This window comes from Triturus cristatus, chromosome 2_1, assembly GCF_964204655.1.
Source record: "Triturus cristatus chromosome 2_1, aTriCri1.1, whole genome shotgun sequence".
NCBI lineage: Eukaryota > Metazoa > Chordata > Amphibia > Caudata > Salamandridae > Triturus > Triturus cristatus.
Window position 1 is genome coordinate 360,070,508 of NC_140581.1, and position 27,278 is coordinate 360,097,785.

The 27,278-nt window shown below is 44.1% G+C and overlaps 1 protein-coding gene across 1 annotated transcript in view; it reads right to left on the minus strand.

The window, feature by feature from the left end:
- Nucleotides 1–19,153: 19,153 nt before the first annotated feature.
- The window catches only part of CDC20B (cell division cycle 20B), a 322,511-nt gene continuing 314,386 nt past the window's right edge, over nucleotides 19,154–27,278 (minus strand). Inside the window, exons 11-12 of the mRNA XM_085631290.1 lie at nucleotides 27,144–27,261; nucleotides 19,154–20,669 (exon numbers count right to left, since the gene is read on the minus strand). Of these exons, the coding sequence (XP_085487416.1) occupies nucleotides 20,566–20,669; nucleotides 27,144–27,261 (222 nt within the window). The 3' untranslated portion in view covers nucleotides 19,154–20,565. The remainder of the gene's footprint in view (nucleotides 20,670–27,143; nucleotides 27,262–27,278) is intronic.

Here is a 27,278-nt window from a genome sequence, read left to right on the forward strand (position 1 = left end):
ACTAATGGTGCCCTACGGGCACCATTTGGACACGGGGTGGGGAGAGTGTATTGTTTTTACTTTGACGACGCCCACATGGGTTAGACATTTTGCACTACCAGTCCCAGAATACATTGGGTGATGATTAACATGCTGATTGTGGAAATAAAAGAGGGATTTGTACTGACAGTGCTTTTTTGTCGTCATCTTCAGCTATGGTCCAAGAAGAAGGGCGTCTCTGCCCGAAACGCGTTGGCCAAAATAATGAGGATGTGGCTGCTACACCTATCTGTAATGAGGAGCGATCCCGAGTGCGCCCTCCACCGGAAGGGGTAACTTTTGAAAACAAATTAGTGACCAGCCCTTGGTCACGGAGGTGCACCACCGCCTGTGCCTCGTGGGTCCGTGTGCTGTTTGAATTGGTCAGCTACACGGAAAAGGCATTTCCTGTGTGGCCGCTGCTACATTGGAGTTCCACCCCCGGAGCCACGTGGGTCTGCTTGCTGTTGGATTGTACAGTTTGAGTGGAGCGGGAGATGCCAAATATATATTGTACAGTGAGGTGGACAGCACCTTTTATCCCATTTTGATTGTTTGGGAAGTGACTTTGACGACGCCCACATGGGTTAGACATTTTGCACTACCAGTCCCAGAATACATTGGGTGATGATTAACATGCTGATTGTGGAAATAAAAGAGGGATTTGTACTGACAGTGCTTTTTTGTCGTCATCTTCAGCTATGGTCCAAGAAGAAGGGCGTCTCTGCCCGAAACGCGTTGGCCAAAATAATGAGGATGTGGCTGCTACACCTATCTGTAATGAGGAGCGATCCCGAGTGCGCCCTCCACCGGAAGGGGTAACTTTTGAAAACAAATTAGTGACCAGCCCTTGGTCACGGAGGTGCACCACCGCCTGTGCCTCGTGGGTCCGTGTGCTGTTTGAATTGGTCAGCTACACGGAAAAGGCATTTCCTGTGTGGCCGCTGCTACATTGGAGTTCCACCCCCGGAGCCACGCGGGTCTGCTTGCTGTTGGATTGTACAGTTTGAGTGGAGCGGGAGATGCCAAATATATATTGTACAGTGAGGTGGACAGCACCTTTTATCCCATTTTGATTGTTTGGGAAGTGACTTTGACGACGCCCACATGGGTTAGACATTTTGCACTACCAGTCCCAGAATACATTGGGTGATGTTTAACATGCTGATTGTGGAAATAAAAGAGGGATTTGTACTGACAGTGCTTTTTTGTCGTCATCTTCAGCTATGGTCCAAGAAGAAGGGCGTCTCTGCCCGAAACGCGTTGGCCAAAATAATGAGGATGTGGCTGCTACACCTATCTGTAATGAGGAGCGATCCCGAGTGCGCCCTCCACCGGAAGGGGTAACTTTTGAAAACAAATTAGTGACCAGCCCTTGGTCACGGAGGTGCACCACCGCCTGTGCCTCGTGGGTCCGTGTGCTGTTTGAATTGGTCAGCTACACGGAAAAGGCATTTCCTGTGTGGCCGCTGCTACATTGGAGTTCCACCCCCGGAGCCACGCGGGTCTGCTTGCTGTTGGATTGTACAGTTTGAGTGGAGCGGGAGATGCCAAATATATATTGTACAGTGAGGTGGACAGCACCTTTTATCCAATTTTGATTGTTTGGGAAGTGACTTTGACGACGCCCACATGGGTTAGACATTTTGCACTACCAGTCCCAGAATACATTGGGTGATGATTAACATGCTGATTGTGGAAATAAAAGAGGGATTTGTACTGACAGTGCTTTTTTGTCGTCATCTTCAGCTATGGTCCAAGAAGAAGGGCGTCTCTGCCCGAAACGCATTGGCCAAAATAATGAGGATGTGGCTGCTACACCTATCTGTAATGAGGAGCGATCCCGAGTGCGCCCTCCACCGGAAGGGGTAACTTTTGAAAACAAATTAGTGACCAGCCCTTGGTCACGGAGGTGCACCACCGCCTGTGCCTCGTGGGTCCGTGTGCTGTTTGAATTGGTCAGCTACACGGAAAAGGCATTTCCTGTGTGGCCGCTGCTACATTGGAGTTCCACCCCCGGAGCCACGCGGGTCTGCTTGCTGTTGGATTGTACAGTTTGAGTGGAGCGGGAGATGCCAAATATATATTGTACAGTGAGGTGGACAGCACCTTTTATCCCATTTTGATTGTTTGGGAAGTGACTTTGACGACGCCCACATGGGTTAGACATTTTGCACTACCAGTCCCAGAATACATTGGGTGATGATTAACATGCTGATTGTGGAAATAAAAGAGGGATTTGTACTGACAGTGCTTTTTTGTCGTCATCTTCAGCTATGGTCCAAGAAGAAGGGCGTCTCTGCCCGAAACGCGTTGGCCAAAATAATGAGGATGTGGCTGCTACACCTATCTGTAATGAGGAGCGATCCCGAGTGCGCCCTCCACCGGAAGGGGTAACTTTTGAAAACAAATTAGTGACCAGCCCTTGGTCACGGAGGTGCACCACCGCCTGTGCCTCGTGGGTCCGTGTGCTGTTTGAATTGGTCAGCTACACGGAAAAGGCATTTCCTGTGTGGCCGCTGCTACATTGGAGTTCCACCCCCGGAGCCACGCGGGTCTGCTTGCTGTTGGATTGTACAGTTTGAGTGGAGCGGGAGATGCCAAATATATATTGTACAGTGAGGTGGACAGCACCTTTTATCCCATTTTGATTGTTTGGGAAGTGACTTTGACGACGCCCACATGGGTTAGACATTTTGCACTACCAGTCCCAGAATACATTGGGTGATGATTAACATGCTGATTGTGGAAATAAAAGAGGGATTTGTACTGACAGTGCTTTTTTGTCGTCATCTTCAGCTATGGTCCAAGAAGAAGGGCGTCTCTGCCCGAAACGCGTTGGCCAAAATAATGAGGATGTGGCTGCTACACCTATCTGTAATGAGGAGCGATCCCGAGTGCGCCCTCCACCGGAAGGGGTAACTTTTGAAAACAAATTAGTGACCAGCCCTTGGTCATGGAGGTGCACCACCGCCTGTGCCTCGTGGGTCCGTGTGCTGTTTGAATTGGTCAGCTACACGGAAAAGGCATTTCCTGTGTGGCCGCTGCTACATTGGAGTTCCACCCCCGGAGCCACACGGGTCTGCTTGCTGTTGGATTGTACAGTTTGAGTGGAGCGGGAGATGCCAAATATATATTGTACAGTGAGGTGGACAGCACCTTTTATCCCATTTTGATTGTTTGGGAAGTGACTTTGACGACGCCCACATGGGTTAGACATTTTGCACTACCAGTCCCAGAATACATTGGGTGATGATTAACATGCTGATTGTGGAAATAAAAGAGGGATTTGTACTGACAGTGCTTTTTTGTCGTCATCTTCAGCTATGGTCCAAGAAGAAGGGCGTCTCTGCCCGAAACGCGTTGGCCAAAATAATGAGGATGTGGCTGCTACACCTATCTGTAATGAGGAGCGATCCCGAGTGCGCCCTCCACCGGAAGGGGTAACGTTTGAAAACAAATTAGTGACCAGCCCTTGGTCACGGAGGTGCACCACCGCCTGTGCCTTGTGGGTCCGTGTGCTGTTTGAATTGGTCAGCTACACAGAAAAGGCATTTCCTGTGTGGCCGCTGCTACATTGGAGTTCCACCCCCGGAGCCACGTGGGTCTGCTTGCTGTTGGATTGTACAGTTTGAGTGGAGCGGGAGATGCCAAATATATATTGTACAGTGAGGTGGACAGCACCTTTTATCCCATTTTGATTGTTTGGGAAGTGACTTTGACGACGCCCACATGGGTTAGACATTTTGCACTACCAGTCCCAGAATACATTGGGTGATGATTAACATGCTGATTGTGGAAATAAAAGAGGGATTTGTACTGACAGTGCTTTTTTGTCGTCATCTTCAGCTATGGTCCAAGAAGAAGGGCGTCTCTGCCCGAAACGCGTTGGCCAAAATAATGAGGATGTGGCTGCTACACCTATCTGTAATGAGGAGCGATCCCGAGTGCGCCCTCCACCGGAAGGGGTAACTTTTGAAAACAAATTAGTGACCAGCCCTTGGTCACGGAGGTGCACCACCGCCTGTGCCTCGTGGGTCCGTGTGCTGTTTGAATTGGTCAGCTACACGGAAAAGGCATTTCCTGTGTGGCCGCTGCTACATTGGAGTTCCACCCCCGGAGCCACGCGGGTCTGCTTGCTGTTGGATTGTACAGTTTGAGTGGAGCGGGAGATGCCAAATATATATTGTACAGTGAGGTGGACAGCACCTTTTATCCCATTTTGATTGTTTGGGAAGTGACTTTGACGACGCCCACATGGGTTAGACATTTTGCACTACCAGTCCCAGAATACATTGGGTGATGTTTAACATGCTGATTGTGGAAATAAAAGAGGGATTTGTACTGACAGTGCTTTTTAGTCGTCATCTTCAGCTATGGTCCAAGAAGAAGGGCGTCTCTGCCCGAAACGCGTTGGCCAAAATAATGAGGATGTGGCTGCTACACCTATCTGTAATGAGGAGCGATCCCGAGTGCGCCCTCCACCGGAAGGGGTAACTTTTGAAAACAAATTAGTGACCAGCCCTTGGTCACGGAGGTGCACCACCGCCTGTGCCTCGTGGGTCCGTGTGCTGTTTGAATTGGTCAGCTACACGGAAAAGGCATTTCCTGTGTGGCCGCTGCTACATTGGAGTTCCACCCCCGGAGCCACGCGGGTCTGCTTGCTGTTGGATTGTACAGTTTGAGTGGAGCGGGAGATGCCAAATATATATTGTACAGTGAGGTGGACAGCACCTTTTATCCAATTTTGATTGTTTGGGAAGTGACTTTGACGACGCCCACATGGGTTAGACATTTTGCACTACCAGTCCCAGAATACATTGGGTGATGATTAACATGCTGATTGTGGAAATAAAAGAGGGATTTGTACTGACAGTGCTTTTTTGTCGTCATCTTCAGCTATGGTCCAAGAAGAAGGGCGTCTCTGCCCGAAACGCGTTGGCCAAAATAATGAGGATGTGGCTGCTACACCTATCTGTAATGAGGAGCGATCCCGAGTGCGCCCTCCACCGGAAGGGGTAACTTTTGAAAACAAATTAGTGACCAGCCCTTGGTCACGGAGGTGCACCACCGCCTGTGCCTCGTGGGTCCGTGTGCTGTTTGAATTGGTCAGCTACACGGAAAAGGCATTTCCTGTGTGGCCGCTGCTACATTGGAGTTCCACCCCCGGAGCCACGCGGGTCTGCTTGCTGTTGGATTGTACAGTTTGAGTGGAGCGGGAGATGCCAAATATATATTGTACAGTGAGGTGGACAGCACCTTTTATCCCATTTTGATTGTTTGGGAAGTGACTTTGACGACGCCCACATGGGTTAGACATTTTGCACTACCAGTCCCAGAATACATTGGGTGATGATTAACATGCTGATTGTGGAAATAAAAGAGGGATTTGTACTGACAGTGCTTTTTTGTCGTCATCTTCAGCTATGGTCCAAGAAGAAGGGCGTCTCTGCCCGAAACGCGTTGGCCAAAATAATGAGGATGTGGCTGCTACACCTATCTGTAATGAGGAGCGATCCCGAGTGCGCCCTCCACCGGAAGGGGTAACTTTTGAAAACAAATTAGTGACCAGCCCTTGGTCACGGAGGTGCACCACCGCCTGTGCCTCGTGGGTCCGTGTGCTGTTTGAATTGGTCAGCTACACGGAAAAGGCATTTCCTGTGTGGCCGCTGCTACATTGGAGTTCCACCCCCGGAGCCACGCGGGTCTGCTTGCTGTTGGATTGTACAGTTTGAGTGGAGCGGGAGATGCCAAATATATATTGTACAGTGAGGTGGACAGCACCTTTTATCCCATTTTGATTGTTTGGGAAGTGACTTTGACGACGCCCACATGGGTTAGACATTTTGCACTACCAGTCCCAGAATACATTGGGTGATGATTAACATGCTGATTGTGGAAATAAAAGAGGGATTTGTACTGACAGTGCTTTTTTGTCGTCATCTTCAGCTATGGTCCAAGAAGAAGGGCGTCTCTGCCCGAAACGCGTTGGCCAAAATAATGAGGATGTGGCTGCTACACCTATCTGTAATGAGGAGCGATCCCGAGTGCGCCCTCCACCGGAAGGGGTAACTTTTGAAAACAAATTAGTGACCAGCCCTTGGTCATGGAGGTGCACCACCGCCTGTGCCTCGTGGGTCCGTGTGCTGTTTGAATTGGTCAGCTACACGGAAAAGGCATTTCCTGTGTGGCCGCTGCTACATTGGAGTTCCACCCCCGGAGCCACACGGGTCTGCTTGCTGTTGGATTGTACAGTTTGAGTGGAGCGGGAGATGCCAAATATATATTGTACAGTGAGGTGGACAGCACCTTTTATCCCATTTTGATTGTTTGGGAAGTGACTTTGACGACGCCCACATGGGTTAGACATTTTGCACTACCAGTCCCAGAATACATTGGGTGATGATTAACATGCTGATTGTGGAAATAAAAGAGGGATTTGTACTGACAGTGCTTTTTTGTCGTCATCTTCAGCTATGGTCCAAGAAGAAGGGCGTCTCTGCCCGAAACGCGTTGGCCAAAATAATGAGGATGTGGCTGCTACACCTATCTGTAATGAGGAGCGATCCCGAGTGCGCCCTCCACCGGAAGGGGTAACGTTTGAAAACAAATTAGTGACCAGCCCTTGGTCACGGAGGTGCACCACCGCCTGTGCCTTGTGGGTCCGTGTGCTGTTTGAATTGGTCAGCTACACGGAAAAGGCATTTCCTGTGTGGCCGCTGCTACATTGGAGTTCCACCCCCGGAGCCACGCGGGTCTGCTTGCTGTTGGATTGTACAGTTTGAGTGGAGCGGGAGATGCCAAATATATATTGTACAGTGAGGTGGACAGCACCTTTTATCCCATTTTGATTGTTTGGGAAGTGACTTTGACGACGCCCACATGGGTTAGACATTTTGCACTACCAGTCCCAGAATACATTGGGTGATGATTAACATGCTGATTGTGGAAATAAAAGAGGGATTTGTACTGACAGTGCTTTTTTGTCGTCATCTTCAGCTATGGTCCAAGAAGAAGGGCGTCTCTGCCCGAAACGCGTTGGCCAAAATAATGAGGATGTGGCTGCTACACCTATCTGTAATGAGGAGCGATCCCGAGTGCGCCTATATATATATATATATATATACCAAGATGTATTGAAGAATTAGTGGGAGTATGAGTGTCTGAATATATCATTTAGTAGGTGTATTTAAAGCACAGGGGGCCTAGTAGGGATAATTGCGCGGAACTGTCGCACCCTGGTCACAGTCTTATTTGGTCAGGCTGTGCCAGGGGATATTATCGTTCAGTCCATCTAACTGGGTAGATAGATGGTAGATTGAGTGTTGTTCTTTATTGAGTTGAAACTTATCATTGTTGGTGTTATTACATTCAAAGTGTTCTACCACTGTCCATGGCATGTCATTTTTATTGGCTAGTTCCTTTTGATTATATAAATGTTCTTAGGGGAAGAGAGCTAGCTTTCTTGTTCCTCCCTCTCTCTTGATACCAAATATTAAGCAGCACACAGCTGTGAGAGCATACATATTAAATCTTCTCTGCAACAATGGCAGAAAATCCAGGCTTAACGTTCACTGAAAGTGATGTCTGTGAAATCCTCGCTGACCCCACCTTCTTGGCAGATATTAACATCTCACAGACTATAGCCCAAACAACAGACTGGGACACACTAACTGAAAAGAAGCGCAATCGGATCCGTACGATCCTACACGGTGTAATCCTCACTGAATATCTTCGAACAAACACAGCACGAGAGGCCTCCTGGTGACCAATGCCCCCAGGATCTTCCTGGAGGATGCTTCCTTTAGGAGAGACTGGGCCCAGATCGCCTGGCATTGCACCAGGGACTGGCTGGTTCTGATAATAAAAACTGCTAAATGATTGTCAGACGCCATGATCATAGACATCCAGGCCACAAAGAGCCATTTCAAAACTACCATAACTGCATTTAAGAAAAAACTTGAAGAATCAAACAAAGAAATGACTGAATACAGAGAGTACCTTAACCAGGCCAAAATTGCCAAATTTCAAAAAGATCTAAACAAAATTTCATACACGAAAACGTACCCTTACACAGAGGATAACTACACAGCCTCTCAAAAACAGGACAGATCGGGTGACACTTCCGCTCCGTGTCCAGTGACTCAAGCACAGGCTCATATAAATCAAAAGGCAGAGGACGTCCACAACAGTGGCAACAACCATGGGGTGCGCCTCAACCTCAAGGCCATAACTTTGGACCACCACTCTTCATCCACCCATCTCACAATCCATTCTTCGAATGGCCCCCCCATGTACCACCTTGGTCCACAAGCATACTATCAAAATAACCAAAGACCGCCTTTTTTAGGACAAGGCCAGAGACCAAGGGGACGGAGGAGGAACCAGCAACAAGTACATTGGGCAGAAGAGGAGGGACCAGTGAGTGCCAACACACGGAACAAAACAAGAGATCCACAACCAGGATCAAGTAGGCACCGCTAGGGACCCAAGATCCAAAACCCACATCACTTGTATTCAACTTATCCACCACCCCTTCACACCAAAAGAAGAAGCAGTACTCAACAAAGGCTTGTCCTTTGTTCCAACTACGAGGCTGGATAAATTCCAACTCCACACCTAACTAGCGGATCTTTTCAGGAAGCTTAAGCTAAAAGCTTTTTTCGAAAAGCAACAAACTACAGAGGATTTCACCAACACCAATTAAACTGGTTTAAAACTCAAATCCACCTTTTTACCACCCCTGACCAGCATTCCTGTTGATATAACGACATTTGAACAAGCGGTTTACAATAAGGTTGAGAAGATGGACCAACCCGAGACTTAGAACAGCCTTTCCAAAGAAGAAAGGGAGGCAGTCCGTAAGGTACAGAAGAATCCCAACATCATAATCAAACCGGCAGATAAAGGGGGAAGATTTGTGATTCAAGACAAACAAGATTACACTAACGAATGTCGAAGGTTACTCAATGACTTACGGAACTATAAACGCCTGAGGGAGGATCCCACCGAGACACTACACGCAACCATAAAAGCCGTAGTAGAACATGCGGAAGAAAACCAGCACATCTCCAAACAGGAAGCCGACTTCTTATGCACCAGGAATGCCAAAGTGCCATATTTCTATACTGTACCTAAAATTCACAAAGAGACCAGACCTCCCCCAGGACGACCAATCATCTCAGGGATCAGTTCTCTTCTAGAACCCCTGTCCAGGTACTGTGATTTCTTTTTAAACCCCCTGGTACAGAAGACACCAACGTATATAAGAGATACTAAACACCTTCTTAACATCATTAAAGACCAGAGATTTGACCCCACCTGTCAGGTTAGTGGGGTTAGACATTGATAGCCTTTATACCAGTCTCCCACAAGGCGCTAGCCTAAAGTTCCTGCATGACATACTGATGGACACCCCATGGGAATACAACACTCCTAGAGACTTCATTCTAAAGTGTGCAGCACTTGCACTGAAGAAGAATTACTTCAAATTTGAAGGAGAATTCTATCTCTAAACCAATGGCACGTCAATGGGTAGCATTTTTGCCCCTAGTGTGGCTGGGCTTTATGTCCATCATTTTGAACAAACACACATACTATCAGCCACCAACCCGTATACTCATAACATCAGAGTATGGCGTCGCTACATCGAAGACATCTTCATGATCTGGTCGGGCTCCTCAGTGACACTGGCTTCTTTCCTCACCAGGCTTAATGAACGGGACCCTTATGTACGGTTCACCAGCACAGCCAGCTCTACCAGTCGAGCATTTCTGGACCTTACTATAGAAGCAGAGGCAGGCACCCTCAAGACAACTACCTACTATAAACCAATGGCCAAGAACTCATTGCTACAATTTGACAGCTTTCACCCTCGGGCACTAAGAGAGAACCTCCCCTTTGGCCAATTTCTCCGATTACGAAGAAATTGCAGCCAATTATCTGATTACCACAAACAATCAGCAACACTAACGGAGAAGCTACGCGAATGGGGATACCCCGACAAAATATTACAAACCACCAAGAAACGGGCCCATAACCAGAACCGGGATGCTCTTCTGGAGGACAACACACTTGAGGACTCAACAGCCCCCCTTACATGCATCACTACCTACAATGAGACCTCCAACAAAGTATCCAAAATAATACGCAAAAACTGTCGTATCTTGAATTCGGGAACAAGAAACTGGGACCAACCACTCTTTGCGTATAAGAGAGCAAACAGCCTTAAATACCGACTAGTAACAACACGACCAAGGATGCCCAAAAAAACAACTACTAACTCAGTCCTCAATGCCTGGGGTCTTCCCGGTGTAACCGGACATTACCCATGTGATAATTGTAGTGTCTGTCATCTGACACGACCCTCCAAGACACTTGATCTAGAACCCGGCAGGACATGGAGACATCTGAAACACACTAATTGTAACTCAGCAAATGTAGTTTACTTGATTGAGTGTCCTTGTGGACTTCGCTACATTGGCATGACGACAAGTAAAGTGAGAACCAGAATCGTGGAACACCGTAGCACTATCAGGTGCAAAAAGAATATCAGCAAGCTAACAGATCATTACCTGCAACAAGGACACACTCCCAATGTATGTGAGTGTCTATATGAGTGTATAAGTGCATATATCAGTGGCTGTATTGATGAGTGACTGAGTGTATGAGTTACTGTTAGGGTGAGTGAGTAGATGTGTATAGACATATGAATCAGTAAGTGGGTATGTACTAACTGGTATTGGTGTGTCTATGGTTTCGAGAATGGTAGTCTGTATTTTAGAGTGGGTGTATGAAAGGTTATATTAGGGTGTGAGGAGGTGCATCAGATATTTAGTGGATGATGCCATCAGTGATGTCATTTGAGATGTCATCAGTGATGTCATTGACCATGTCAAGAGTGGTGTAATATGTGATGTCATCAGCAGTGCATTGCGGGGGCGCGAGTTATAGTTAGCTCAGCTAACTATAACGGCTGAATCTTTCTGGTTTGTATGAGTGAAATGTCAGCCTAACTATAACGACCCTTAAACCTGTAGTTTTTTCAGTGAATATCTAAGGTTTTTAAAATGCAAATTCCTAACTATAACATCCCTGAAACCTCTGTTTTTTTCAGTGAATTTCTAAGATTTTTTAAATGCTAATTTCTAACTATGCCTACATAGGTAGAACATGTTCAGAAAGAGGTGAAAGGCGTAGACAGAGGCAAGAGAAGTACAGAAAAAAAGCAGCAGGTGTGCAGAAAGAGGCTAGAGGGGAGCAGAAAGAGGCAAAAGAGGTAAAGAGGTACAGACAGAGGCAAGATAGGTACAGAAAGAGGGAAGAGGGGCATAGAAAGAGGCAAGCGGGGTACAGAAATTTACAAGAGAGGTGCAGAAAGAGGCAAGAGAACTGCAGAAAGAGGCAATAGAGGTGCAGAACAAGGCAAGAGAAGTGCACAAATAGGCAATAAGGGTGCAGAAAGAGGCAAGGGGGTGCCGAATGAAGCAAGAGCGGTGCAGAAAGAAACAAATGAAGTACAGAAAAAGCAACAGAGGTGCATAAAGAGGCAAGAGAAGTGCAGAAAGAGGCAAGAGAGGTACAACAACAGGCAGGAGAGGTGCAGAAAGAGGGAACAGGGGAGCAGAAAGAGACAAGAGAGGTACAGAGAGAGGGAACAGGGTGCAGAAAGAAGCAGGTGAGGTGCAGAAAGAGGTAAGAGAGGTGCTGACAGACGCAACAGAGGTGTAGAAAGAAGCAGGAGAAATAATGAAAGGGACAAGAGAGTTGCAGAAAGGTACAAGAGAGTTGCAGAAAGAAACAAGAGAGGTGCAGAAAAAAGCAAGAGAAGTGCAGAAAGAGGCAAGTGAGGTGCAGAAAGAGGTAGGAGAAGTGTAGAAAGAGGCAAGAGAGGTACAGAAAGAAGCAAGTGAGGTGCAGAAACCGACAAGAGGGGTGCCAAAAAAGGCAAGAGAAGTGCCGAAAGAAGCAACAGAGGTGCAGAAGGAGGCAAGAGAACTGCAGAAAAAGGCAAGAGAGTTGCAGAAACAGGAAAGAGGGGTGCAGAAAGAGGAAAAGGGGTGCAGAAACAGGAAAGAGGGGTGCAAAAAGAAGCAAGAGAGAAGCAAAAAAAGCAAGAGAAGTGCACAAAGAACGAACGGAGGTTCAGAAAGAGGCAATAGAAGTGCAGAAAGAAGCAACAGAGGTGCAGAAAGATGCAAGAGAACTGCAGAAAGAGGCATGAGAGGTATAGGAAGAAGCAAGAGGGGTGCAGAAAGAGGGAAGAGGGGTGCAGAAAGAGGCAAGAGGGGTGCAGAAAGAAGCAATAGAGGTGCATAAAGAAGCAAGAGAAGTGCAGAAAGTAGCAACAGAGGTACAGAAAAAGGCAAGAGGGCTGCAGAAAGAGGTGAGAGAAGTGCAGAAAGAAGCAAGAAATGTGCAGAAACAGGCAAGAGGTGCAGAAACAGGCACAGAGGTGCAGAAGGAGGGAAGAAGAGTACAGAAAAAGGGAAGAGGACTGCAGAAAGATGCAAGAGAGGTGCAGAAAAAGCAACAGAGGTGCAGAAAGAGGCAAGAGGGGTGAAGAAAGAGGGAAGATGGTACGGAAAGAGGTAAGAGAAGTGCATAAAGAAGCAACAGAAGTACAGAAAAAGAAAGAAAGGTATACAAAGAAGCAAGAGAAATGCAGAAAGATGCAAGAGTGGTCTGCACACCATTAGTGCCAATTTAACACCCACATTTAGTAATAAGTAACAGGTGACCATTCCAGGTTTGCAAAGGGCCCTCTACCAAGCTGTAACACTTGTCGCTGCATTTTTGGTAACGTTTGAGCTTTTTTAGCTAGAAACAAGTTACTTTGTTTGTTCAAAACTGCAGATTATGCAGCAGATGATGCATTATGTGACAAATGCGGAAAATGTCTAATTATGCAAACATTGGTACAGCCGAACAGTCGCATATTTTAAGTGGCCCTGCTCATACCTACGACTAGGTCCAGAAGTGCTCCTCAGTGGTTCCTTCTTTTTTTGTCTCATTGAGTTTATAGTTTAGCTTCTTTGGAAACGAGGAAGACTAAACCTGAGGACAACACTCCACAACACAGACTACCATACCACATAATGACCCTCCATAACACATACTCCCACTGTACATAATTCCTGTACACTAAATACCACATATTTTCTACCAACATAATTTCACTGCACAACATACCACATAATTCAACTACACACAACGTACATCCACTCCACTCCAAAAAACATTAGTAAAAAACATTTACCTTTACAATGCCAATAGCCCTAACTTTCGCAAATGCGAGACCTATTACATTGCAAATGCTTCTTTAACTAGTAGTCACGTTTACAGAGTGGTGGAGAAAGGTGGCTGCATAGCACTTACAGGAGGTACCAGGAGGGCTTCTTGGCCCCCAAAGTCCCTCAGCAGTAAAGTGGACTTCATCCCCCAACCAGTAGAGTGCCAGGAGGTGCATTTGCAGAGTGGTGGAGAAAGGGGGCATGACCGCCGAAGACCTCTTAGCAATCCCACTGTGTTGGACTTACTGGAGATAACAGGAGGGGTAGTTGGCCCCCAAGGACATCCTTGGGGGCCAACTACCCCTCCTATTACCTCCAGTAAGTCCCACACAGGAGTATTGCTACGTTTTAATAGCAGGCCACGCCCCCTTTGCCCACCACTGTGCAAACGCGCTACCTGGTGCGTTCTTGGGTGGAGATGGAAGTCCCCTTCACTGCTGGGGGTCCTTTAGGGTCCAACTAGCCTACCTCTTACCTCCAGTAAGCCCCACACAGTGGAAATGCTGAAAGGGGGATACAGGCCACATCCCCTTTCTCCATTACTCTGCAAACACACCTCCTTGGTTGGGGGATTAAGTCCCCTTGCCTCCTGAGGGTTCCTGGGGGCCAACTAGCCCTCTTGTTACCTCTAGCAAGCCCCACACATCTGGATGGTGACAGGCCATGCCCCCTTTTCACACCACTCTGCAAACACACCTCTTAGTGCACTGCTGCTTGGAAGATGAAGTTCACTTTAGTGCTGAGGTCCTGAGGACACAAGGGGACCTCATCACCCCACCAGCAGTGCGCCAAGAGGCGCATTTGCAGAGTGGTGTAAAAAGGGGTGTGGCCTCCTACCACCTCTCAGCAATCCGATGTGTGGGGCTTACTGGAGGTACCTGGTGGCCCAGTTGGCCCCTATGGACCCTCATCAGTGAAGGAGACTTCATCCCCCAACTCAGAGTGCGCCAGGAGGTTCAACCGAGTCACAAGATGGCTTCCTGGTTTGAAGTGTTGGCAGCCAATCAGAGTCAAGATTGTGTTCGGGAAAGTTCATGAGTCCACCGCTGTCACCAGATATCCATATTTTTTTAAATATGAATCCCCCAGAAACTACTAAATGGATTTACACCATTTAAAGCAAAGAGTGCACTCTGGACCAAGAGCTACCTCTCTGCCAAATTTGGTGTAATTCCGTTCAGCAGTTCGGCAGTTCGGGCTGTAGCTGCGACAAAAGTTTCCTATGGAAATTAACATGGAGAAAATGCGTTTTGGGACCCCCTTGTTTTTCTCAGCCCCCGCATGATGAATCACCCCGAAACTTTCAAGACAGGAGCTTACCTGAGCGGGCCATTAGTTTTGAACATTTCGCGAAGATTCGTCAAACGGCACCAAAGATATTGGCAAAAGAAAAAATGATTTTTGAATAGAAACAAGGTCCTAAATATAACTACCTACTGGCGACTGCCTGTAGGTAATATATATATATATCGTTGAAACACTGTGTTACAATTGCTGCCAATACATGAGAGGTTATACTGTGTTAGAACATTTGGCAATTAGCTTTTGCACTTGCACTTTAATTGATAAAGAGTACTGGTACTCAAATGACCGATCATTAGAATTTGTAATCAGTAGAGGTATCACCATTGTAGCCAAAAGTTTGTGCCCACTCTCCATTAATTTTGGTTTTATTTTATTTTTATTTTGTTTTGGCCAATACTAATGTAATGCATCAAATTGAAGTCGCTACAAGTGCGGTCTGGAGCTGTCCGATTTTGTTGAAATTTGCAGCATTAGATATTAGGATCCACAGATGATTCTTTTGAGTACAGCAGGAAAGTAGAGTAACACTTTTTTAAGATGCTAGGTTTTTCAATTTAGTGGTATCTTGTAGCACAATACTACTAAAAGTATTACTGCATATGTAAAGTTTCAGGTTTACTACATGAACAACTGAACTGCCCATTTATGGTCACACGCTAATGGAATGAACAAATACATAATACATAGAATACATCTTAATCTGCATAAGATTTCTTTGCATGCTCTCTGGCTTACAAAAGAAAACTGGCCCAACAAGCCAAACAAAAGCAATCTTTCTCATGCACCCCGAGCATCAAAATGAAAAAGTGACCTAGCAGTGAGCTACATAAACTACTAGATGGAGGACATGATGATTGATCAATAGGAAAAAAAAATCTGGCTTTCATTCACTTTGGACTTCATCTGTAGCACAATCCTACTAAAAGTAGCATGGGAACCTAAGAAATAAACTAGACTGCATATGTAAAGTTTCAGAATTACTATTTGAACAACTAAAAGACACATTTATGATCACATGATTATGTAAACTCTTAAACAAAATAGATAACAAATACTAGAGGTAAAAAGAAAAAAAATCACATTACAACTGATTGCCACTCTGTAGTTATAAGTAAAACTCCCAAAGGTAGGAATTCCTCAGATATTAGGTCCCTAAAAACATTCAATCCGTTTGACCAATCACCACAATATTTTCCAGACCTATAGCTTTTTCAACATTTTGAGATGGTGTAAATGTTTGTGGTGATTCGTTGAGGGGGTCACAAAACGCGTTTTGACACAATGCATTTTCCATACACTATTTTATTTGACGTAGCTCAAAAATGGATGAATGGTTTTACATGAAACTTGGCAGGATTATACATTATGGTGCATAGATTAAGCTTTGTGGGTACTGTAGTTAAGTAGGGTAAGTATATTTTAAGTTATAAGGCATTTAAGCTTAGAGATATGTGTCACTGCGGACTTTCGTGGAATTTCACACAATTTGGTGAAACTACTGTGGTACATGGCCGTAAGCTTATTTAAAAATATGTACAAAAAAATATAAAGAAATTTCCTTACCTGTTACCACCTTTATAAATTTCTTAATTATATCTTGGCTTGTCATCGCCATATACCACGGTATACTCCAGAGCTATCACCATATACTAAGGTCCAACCTATAACTAAGGCCTAGCTGTATTATTGGATTGTGGTACCCTTGAGTGACTGATGGTGTCGCATTGGCAATGTAATACTTACGTCCGATTTACTGAGGAACGCAAGCCCACCATGTGTGGTCCTGCGTTGATCGGTAAATCTGGAGAAATGCAACACAGTGCAATTCACTGTTTTGCATTACTCTGCATACTATAATCTAAATTGCTGCTAAATTTCACATACATCCATATGCCACACTACTGTGGTCACTCCACAATACGCTATTCCAGTCTACATCACTCTATTGTTCACCGCTCCACTCTGCACCACTCCATTCTACACGAGTCCATTGGATGCCACCCACTCTACGTCACTCGGCTATATGCCATTTCACTTCACCCAACTCCAATGTACACTACTCCAGCCTAGCCCACTCCACTCTACGCTATTCTACTCTACGCTATTCCACCCTCCGTTATTCTACTCTACGCCACTCTACTGTACTCCACTCTAAGCTATTCCACTGTACACAACTCCGCTGTATGGTACTACATTATACACTATTACACTTTACACCACACCACTGTACGGTACTAAACTATATTCTATTACACTCTACACTACCCCACTGTGCACCACTCCAGTCTACACTACTTCACTCTATGCTATTCTACTTTATGCCACTCCACTCTATGCTACTCCACTCTACACCACACCAGTGTACTCTCCACTCTATATAACTCCACTCTACCAAACTGTACCACAATCCAAGCAACTCTACTCCCCTCTATCCCTGTAAACTCCACTGTCCAAATTTGAAATCAACTCCATGCCTGTACACTCTATTGTACAACACTCTACTCCACTCTGCAACAGTTTCAAACACTGTATGACACAGCACTCAACTACTATATGAAACGCCACTCCAATTTAGAACAGTTTCCTCGCCTCTATGCTATGCCTCTTCAATGTAGGCCACCCCACTCAATGCTAATCCACTGAATACCACTCCACTGTACACCACTCGACTCTATGCTATTCAAGTCGATGCCACTCCATTTGCCTACACTAAACAGTACAGTATTTCACAGTACGCTATTCCACTGTATGCTACTCCACTTTACGGTAATCCACTCTATGCCCTCCACTCTACACCGCTCCATTGTATGACACTCTTCTCCACTCTATATAACTCCACTCTAAGAGTCTCTACCCTACTTCATGGCACTCTACAACATTCTATGCCACTATATCCTCATACACTCCACTGTGCAACTCTATACTACACTCTATGCCCGTACACTCCAATTTACAACACTCTATTCCACTATACAACACTTTTCTATACAGCACAGACATCCACTGAACTGTACGAGACCCCAGTCCAATTTATAACAGTTTACTACCTACACTATGCCAGTACACTCCACTCTGTGTCATTCTACAACACATCAATACACTCTATAGTACTTTACTCCACACTATGTTACACCACTCCACTCACTTTACGGACCTCTTTGTATGCCACTCCACCCCACTTTACTCTACTCTACTCTGACACAGTACTCCACTCTACTCTACTCCACTACACTACTGTACTGTACACCACTCCAGTCTACACCACTCAATGCCATTGTACTGTATAACACTGTATGCCAATCCAATGTACCACAATCTACAACTCTGTACTGTACACCACTCCACTCTACAAAAATCAACTAGAAGGTATGCCACTCTACTCTGGTCTACATCCCTTTCCAATACTGTACGACACCACACTATACTCTACTCAACTGTATGCTACGCTACTTCACACCACTATAGTCTAAGACACGGCACTCCACTTTATGAAACTTTACTCAACTCTACACTACCCCCCTTCAGAGTACTTTACTCCACTATACTACACTCAGCTACACTTTATCCCATTCTACGCCACTGTACTATACTCTGCTTTACGCCACTCCACTGTATGCAACTCCACTTTACAACACTGAACCACACTTTATGCCACTCTACTCCACTCTATGCCCATCCACTCTACACCACTGTCCTACACAGTAAGACACTCGACGACACACCACTCAACTTCTGTGTACGATATGCTAGTCCACTATATGACATGGCACTCCACTCTATGACACTCTCTTCCACTGTACTCTACGGCACTCCAATTGATGATACTCTACTCTATGACACTCTACTCCACCCTATTCCACTCTAAAACACTCTATGACCGTCTATGCTGCCCTACTCTACTGTTCGTCAAGCCATTTCACTGTACAGCTCACTGTTTCAGTCTACGCTGCTCAACTCCACTATATGAGACAGCATGCCCCCACAATATATAAAACTTTTCTACGCTGTAAAATATGCCACTACACTCTGCTCCACTCGATTCCAATCTACAATACTCCAGTCTATGGCAATAGACTCTACAAAACTCTCTTACACTGTACTGTTCAACACTCTACTTAACTCTCCACTTGCGACACTGGACTCTACGATTTGAAACACATTTTTACAAAACGTTTTGAGAAAACATTGAAATTCAATTAAAAAACAAAGGTTGAATCTTAGTTGTAGTTAGAAAAAAATATGTTCCCTATACAAAACATGTAGAAACTACACAAACTTAAAAAAAAATTAAGTTATAGCTATAACTTTCATTTATAATTTCTCCACTACCTTCAAATTAATATAAGTAGGGGACCTCATTATACACTTTTTTCAGCTTCCTAACTAGACAGCACACCAAGTATTTTCATTATATATATATATATATAGATATATATATATATATACACCCATACATATACACACATATACATAAACACTATTACTTGTGTGTGTGTGTGTGTGTGTGTATATATATATATATATTTATCACATAAACGTAACATATCTGTGATCATCTTGCAATACATATGTATTAAACATTTCAATACAGCGAACATGTCCTTCACAGACAATACATTAAAGAAAGAATAATTAAAACAGTGGTGAAGTTGCATTCATTTTTTTGGCATCTGTTGTTCTGTACAAATGGAGGAACGTAGAGTGATTTAAAACTTATTTTAGAGAGTAGCATTATTCACCTCCCTTTATGGGTCAACCATAAACATGCTTTTTTCAACATGTAAACATTTCCAAGACTTTGTACAATGATAAAGGTGTCTCTGACATTCAGAGAAGTTCTGTTCATAAAGCATGTGTGGGATGGAACAGTTGCTGCATATGTAAATAAGCGTGGTTCAGCATGGCCTGTAGGTACTCTGATGAGTACTAAGTGTTTGTGCTTCCATAATCTTCAATGAACAGTCTGTGCCCACACCCTTGTCCATGTTAATAATGCCAATACTTAGCCTGGCCATACCCTACCATGCATTCAAATCAGAACTTTGCTGGAATTGCCTGAGGTCACCTCGATTAGCACATCCCTGGTTTCAGCAGCTGGTGTCCCCCAGATTGCATATTCGGCTCTTGGCACAAACTGGTTACTTTTCTTCTTCAGCCACTGCTGAGCTCTGGCTGCTGGTACACACTACTTAAGTATGTCACCTTGAATTATTCTGACCACAGCTAACCTCATGGAAGGTTCTTAAATGAAAATTCATTTTTTAAGGTGATTACGAAAAGTCTGCCCTCAGAGTTTGCAATGGCACAATCAGCAACGCATCTCAATCTCACCAATTTCTCACAGATGATCCCATATCATTTCTGCCACCACGTCTGGGTAGATGAGGAAAGACCTTCTTCACTGGGTCTTTTTCCCATGAAACACATTACTTTTGCAGTGGATGGTTCTTTCATTTCAATTTTAGTATGCATATCTCAAAGCCCTGCCTGCTCTTGCAGATGCTTTGGACTCATCCAGAAGTTCTGTGCCAGGTCCATCCTGTTAGTGTGCTCTTCTACGTGAGCACATTTAACATTAAAACTGTTCTTGCATTTTCCACCTCTATAGTAACTTAAAGACCAGCTTTTCACTATGTCATGAGAGCCTGTCAATATCTTCAGGCATTAATTCAGCTATTATCATCGGGTGCTCTGTGGTCTTATTCTCTGCTGCTTATGGCCAGATCTTGGTTCCAGTAACCTTTCTGCTGATTCAGAAGTTGCCTACTTATGTAGTGGGCGAGTCAGAGCTTCTGTGAACACTGGATTTTCTCCATCATTGTCCCCGCCGATGGGCCATGTGAGAGGCAGGGGATTTTTTGAGGAATCCCTCCAGGGTTCAAGTGATCGTCCTAGGAGTAGTGGTATAAAACACAAGTACACCAACCGATAGATATGAGGACGTGTGATTTCATTTATGGTATTCCCATACCGAAGCCATTCCATCTGCGGCTGAAGAAAATATCTTCCTCTGATCTGGACTCACAGCTAGATGAAGAACTCTTCCTCTGTGGCCTATGCAAATGGAGATATAATATCAACCTTCGAGATCGCGGCATTCAAAGATATGAACATAACACATCCAAATGGCAAATAAAGACCTGTAAGATCATCAAACTTTGAGTTTACTCTGCTATATTCAGCACGGGCCAATTTAATTTTTTTAAAGTTTTTATCCCCACCACTTTAACCGAGGGGCTGCGCCCTGTATTTACTACTGCTTACCTAAACATGTTTTAGAATGGTACTCTTGAATTTCCGCCAGTCCAGTTTTGCGTTGCAATTACTAATTTGAGGAATACCAGGCTGAAAAATGCTTGCCTTTCAATAAATGTTTGTTTATATGTATTGGTTTATAGGTCATACTGTTAAGGGGAAAAGAAGTGTTGTCCTTCAATGGGTAAATTGGGAAATAGGTTGAGATTGTGTACATCTGGTGGAGCTCCACATATATGTATTACCCATTTATATTATCATACATAATCAGTTTGAGAAAATATTGAGTGATTTTTCCAAAATCACGTGATTTTTGATTAATTGCCAATGCTTTGATTAAGTCCTAGGTTCCAGTTCTGGACACAGCTACTAGATACTACATACCATCTTCTGCCCCATCCACCTTACTCTAGTTAGGGCTTTAGATGTGTGTAGATGTCTTTATTACATCCCCTTTCCACCTCTATAATATAGAAATGTTGTTTAAATTCTTAATGACCTCTCATAGGGTGGCAGCATCCTGGTGCCTTTCCTGTAACTGCGCATGATCTGTCAGTCCTTCTTGAAATGTGAAGGACATAGTTAATTGCAACACTCTAGCAAGTTCTGACCAATGATTTTCTACCCAAGTCGAGTCACATTACTTATAAATGTCAAGGTGAATCACTATTCACAACGAAAGCCGCTACAATAACTTAAATATGCCTCACCTGTAACAGTCACTATAGTTTCTTGGGACTATAGATGAAATAAGCCAATAAGCTTACAGAATGGGGTAAAATGATTAAACTGAGCTGCCATGACCCAATTAACAATAATAAACAGGAAATTTGGTTTCCAGTGAAAAGGTTGAGGGTGAGGATGAGTGTGAAGATTCTTTGAAAGGTTATTCCATGCTCTTGCTGACAAAGCCCCATCAACTCAAGGTATTGCCTTGCTATTTTGATTTTTGTGTATTTCAGTGTTCTACATCAATTTGCTCTTCTTTTCATTGAGCCTTGCTTGCCATCTGAAAGCACATGCACTACTCAGAATCTTCACTCACTATGGGGTATCAAACATATTACAGCTGTTTTCTACATTTTTGTCTCATTGTATAGATCCTTGTAGCTTATGTGAATAGGTGCACATTACCTACCTACAGTATTGCTTAATATAGGGACTGAAGAGCTCTGGCACAAACACTGATCCTGGTGGCACTTTGTTCAGATGGGAGAGGTCCCCAGCATGTCAATGCACCCATGTCCTGCATTTCTTATAGCAAGTTTCTGGTGCTTTTTGATTTTTAGCAACAACACACACAACAATCGTGTGTGTGGGCTGAGGGCCCTCCATAGCTAGGAATGCAAAGAGGTGCAGGACTTCTCAGTCTTGCGGGACACACTATGAGCAAACTTCCATTTCTGAGCTCTGAGAACTGAGGTCTGACAGTGGTGGCTGCAACAGATTATAGAGGCAGGACAATTGTTTTTACCACCTTCCAGGAAGACATAGATATCATGTTAGACTAGTCTGTTAGTCCCCTGCAGCTGTGTCCTTCACTCCATCCAGGTGGAACATAGATGGCACATGCATCATTAACATCTAATTGTGCAGCAGGATGTGTCTGCTGCCCATGGCTGTGCAGCTGATGGCTCAAGTCTAATTCCCTGCATTTCAGTGGCACCTGAATGGAGCTATGGAAATTGCAGGTCCTCTCCAAAGCATTACTGAGGTAATTTGTAACGGACCAGACTCTAGGGTGCAGTGAACAGGAGACAGAGAGGCCTATTCACAAACTGCATTTTGTTGTACGTTTAGTACTATTACAAAACATATTACAAAATGCTATTCATAAACCTAAGTGTGGGGTTTATGCCTCTGCTATACCTATATGTGTAGAGATCTCTGCCGGCCTGCGTTTTAGTAATAAATGTGAAAGAAACATAGGGAAGTGGTTGGAAAATGGAGAATGTTTACGAATAAAGTGGACAGTTTAAGGGAGGAGTAAGAAGATGTTTAGTCAGTGAGGGGTTTAGCGAGGGATGTCAACCTACCCACAAAAGAGTATGCACATAGTAATTTACAAACTGCACTTCTATAGTTATGTGGGCCAAAAAGGAAACTGGAACAGTACTAAAGTACTCAAGCTCAGAGCTGGAGTAAGACTAGCCCCACACATGGCCAACTACTAGTACTGCAACCCCCTTTTGAAGACAACAATGGAGATAGGAACTTAAAATAATGCCCCATAGGAAATACTGTTTAATTAAACTAAAAAATTTAAAATAGTAAACATATAATTAAATAGGCTTCAACATCATTTCAATTGGTTTTATGTTAAATCCCCACCTCCATTCTTTTCTATGGTAGGGTGTTGCACTGCCAGGTCTTGGCCATGTGTGGTGCTAGACTTATTACTGTTTTTTTGTAGTAACTTGTAAGGTAGGCTCCACTCCTTTTTTTGAGTGGGTGGAGATGTATAACGCTTTTGAGTAACTTAACACTCAGGTTTAGTGAATAACCAAAAGTAGTAGTTACGCAAAAGTGTAAGTGCAAATGTATATGTGTAAAATACTCACAAGTGTAACTTCCGTTTGTGAATAGCCTCAAGAGTGTCAATATGAAGTGTAGGAACAGGCCTTGCCTGATTCCTGATCTATTCTTCTCTAGAGGTGTAACCTCCAACAGGTTGACAGATAGCTAAGGTATTCCCAAGAGGTGTTATCCCCAATAGATTACGAGATAGCTGAGCAATAAAGTCTATTAATCTTTTATGCCTTAGTCTCATTGCCCGACCCCACATTCCAACCAAAACTACAAGATAAAAACTGTGGATTGAATTGACTCTGGGCAATGCTAAAAAGGTCATTAACTGCCAAGAACCAATCCCAGAGCTACAACTCTGTCTGCAAATGTGATTTAAGTATGGGACAGAAACTACCTGTTTAATTCAATAACCAGGGCCAGATGCCCTAAACAAGCGGAGACCGAGAAAGGGTTGAGCTCCAGGGTTGGGTTCACCGACTCTCCTGTAACAGTTCTAGGAACAGAAACCTGGAGGGTCTGCTTACAATGAGTAAAGTTTCCTTGAGCTACCTTGAGGTAAGGAGCCCCCTGACTGCTGTATGGGGATGTTGCAGGGGTCCCTCCCTTAAAGAAAGGCTGCCAGGAAGAGGAAGGGCTCAAGAGACTGTGAAGGGGGATCTGACCCATTGTACACTAAGAAAGCACCTGCAGCTCCAGGTGGTATGGTGAGGCTTTGTGACCATGGTTATTCCTGAAATGAGTGAAGGAGTAAAACTACTCCGCTATGACCTGATCAGTCTATGGACAGTGGCAGAAGATGACCGGAGATGAGGCAAGTGACTACAAAATATATATTACCAGAATAAGCACCAGTGATAGTTTTGTGCTCGAAACTTTCCAACTGTGATTGGTGGTTTCTTCATTAAAAAGAGTACCCGTTACTGCTTGATACTGGTGCAAATTGTAACCAAGTTCAGCAGATTCACCTTAACTGAAAACAAAACTGCGACCTAAGGTGGGCTCTTTATTTATTTAGGTGATGGGTTTGAGCTTGGGCCAGAGAAGACTCGGCAATGGAGATCTCTCTTCTCTAAACCAATGCAGGTGTGTATGATTCCAACTGGCTTTGGCCTGTGCTGTCCCTTCCCTCTCAAATCTAAGTCACTCACCTTTTCACCACCTCACTATTTGGCATCAATGTGGAAGAAGTAAAATAATACTACTCTTGTGAATAGTTGGATGTTTTTCCCCATGATGTTTTCTTGTTCCATGTAAGGCGTACCAACCAGTAGCACAGATGTCCCATGTTAATTGTGTTTGGTCTTAATGCCAACCACTTTTCATGTGTAGTATTTAGTAGTGGCCTGTGACCAAAAACTTTTTTCTTCTTAACTAATAGCATTGGAGAGTCATTGATTTATTAACTGTTTTATATCTCATTTAGTTTTCAGATTCTACATTCCACCACCTCTGAGTTTGCCTTGGATAGAGCATACCTGAGGGCCTGGTGCTAAAGGGTCATACTTGATGCTCAAGTTTGTGTTTCAATAGAAAGGTAAAAATCCCGGACATCAGCGGTAAAAGGCTCTCATTGTTGTCATCTGAGCTCAGTACTCCTGACTTCCCTGGGACTCCACAAACTCTCTCCAACCCAGAACCAGAGTGACGCCAAGGGCTTGCTGTCTTGCCTCCTGTTAGAAGTCTCTGGGACATCAAAGACTTCCAATCTATCGATCAACAGCACCTGGACTCTGCCATCCCAGAGTCTTGCCCTGCCAAGTGGTGCCAATCCAGTCCTAGGCCCTTGAAAGTGGGTATAAAGTGTGCAAACTACCCAAATCCATGCATGGTGGTCATTGTGCTGCTCGGAACTGGGGCATCTCTCTCGACGTTGAGGCATCACTGCTGCAAGGACCAGAGACATTGCATCACCGACTGCACTGCACATCGCCTCCAGCTCCCAATGCATCCTCCACTTGTGCGGCATGACGACAACACATCACCTACATCTTGTGGTCCAACAACGGTGCATCTCCGACTTGCACAGCTCAGAACTGATGCATTACCTACATCCGAAAGGTTTGACATAGACGCATCGACTTCTCTGCTCCATGCATCGGGTCCTTGTTGACGATGCAGCAAGGTACTTTGCAACAGGACAAGGTTGGTCTGTGTTTGTGACTGCGCTCCATTGTGGTCAGCCTGAACAATTGGATTTGGCACGGTCTAGTGCAATTAGACAGTCCTGGTTGGTGCTTTATGCCTTTAAGAACTACATTACAGTTTAATCTGTAAAATTGTATAACTTCGATAGCACTCATTGGATTTTTATAGTTTTGGTCTTGTTTTGTTCATAGAAATACACTCTATTTTTCTAACTTGGTGTGGAGTCTTTTGTGGTGTTGTCACTGTGTTACTGTTTGAAGTGTTGAACAAATACTTTACAAATTGTTTCTTATGTTAAGCCTGACAGCTCTGTGTCAGGCTACTAGAGGATGATAGCAGGTTAGTTTAAGGCGTTTATCTGACTTACCCTGACTAGGATAGTGGTTCCCGCTTGAACAGGCTGCAAACCTCTGCCAACCAGAAACTCAATTTCTAACAAGATAGAATATATTCACCCCTTGCTTATGCTAGAATGTTGACCTGTAGTTGTCAGTGTTCTTTCTGAACTCACTGTGGTAGAATGGGATTCCGTGTTTGAATTTGCACTTAACATGAATACTCTAGATGATACTAATAAGCTTGGAAGTGGTACATTTGATACCAGTATGGCCTATCCATGGGGTGTGTTGGAGGCCTTATAAACATATCCACATATGCTGGGCATAGCAGAGTGTCAATGCCATTGAAAGATATGAAAGTAACTAGAATTAGCTAACTGGACCTAAGGAAAAGCTGGAATACATGCCATTCACCATAAGAAGAGCAACTGAATAATATGGTACACAATACAGCAAAATGGTTTCAGGCAGGATAGATAGTTTGAAAAGAAGATCGAATATACAGTATGAGAATTAGATTAGAAGCAATGTCGAAAAACGAGGCTGCCCACAACCTGGGACCCTACAAAATTAAACAGCACATGGAAGAATCTGGATGGCATGTCCTTTCTAGAAACGTAGAAATATAGAGAATATACCAGATGACCAATGGCAAATTGATTAATCTGTGTAGTTATGTACTCAGAGAACTAAGCTTGGCAATAGGGAGGGAGAAACTAAAAGTATTGGTAGTGGCATGTGATCATGAAATCTGCATGTCAAGAAAGAGTAGGAAAACATTCAGCAAATAGACATGAGCTCTTTAATAAACTACTCATGGCAGCAACTCAACACATTTAATACCCTTCTTCCTATTATATTTACACTTTATTTACTGCACAACCTCTTCTTGTCCCATCTGCTTCATTCAGGTATAGATGTATGGACTGTATTGCATAACACGCTTTATTAATGATTAAAAAGTATAAAGCGCAGGCATTTATTCTAGGCTCAGTTAAGGGTAAAACAATCTACTTATCTGAGATTTTCTTTCCAAATGATACTTAAACAATTCTGCCAGTGAGCATTCAAGTAAATTCTAAGGAAATATCTTATTTCAGTTCATTATGAGACGCTTCATCTTACTATAGCCCAATGTATAGGTATGTATGTTCGGGTTACATCAATCCAGGATTAATAAAATATATGTTTTTGTGACCGGTGTCACTAGGACAAGGTCAGCTAAACAAGCAGTGGGGAGTACTTCCTGTGTAGTACGTACCATAGATTTCAGTCACTTGCGTTAGTGAAGGATAGTTCCATAGAGTTAGATGATGTTTTGGTAGCCCATGTCCAGTCACCAGCTCTTTTGTTTCAGCCAACCATAAAAGAGAGCATATCTACAAAAAAACACATG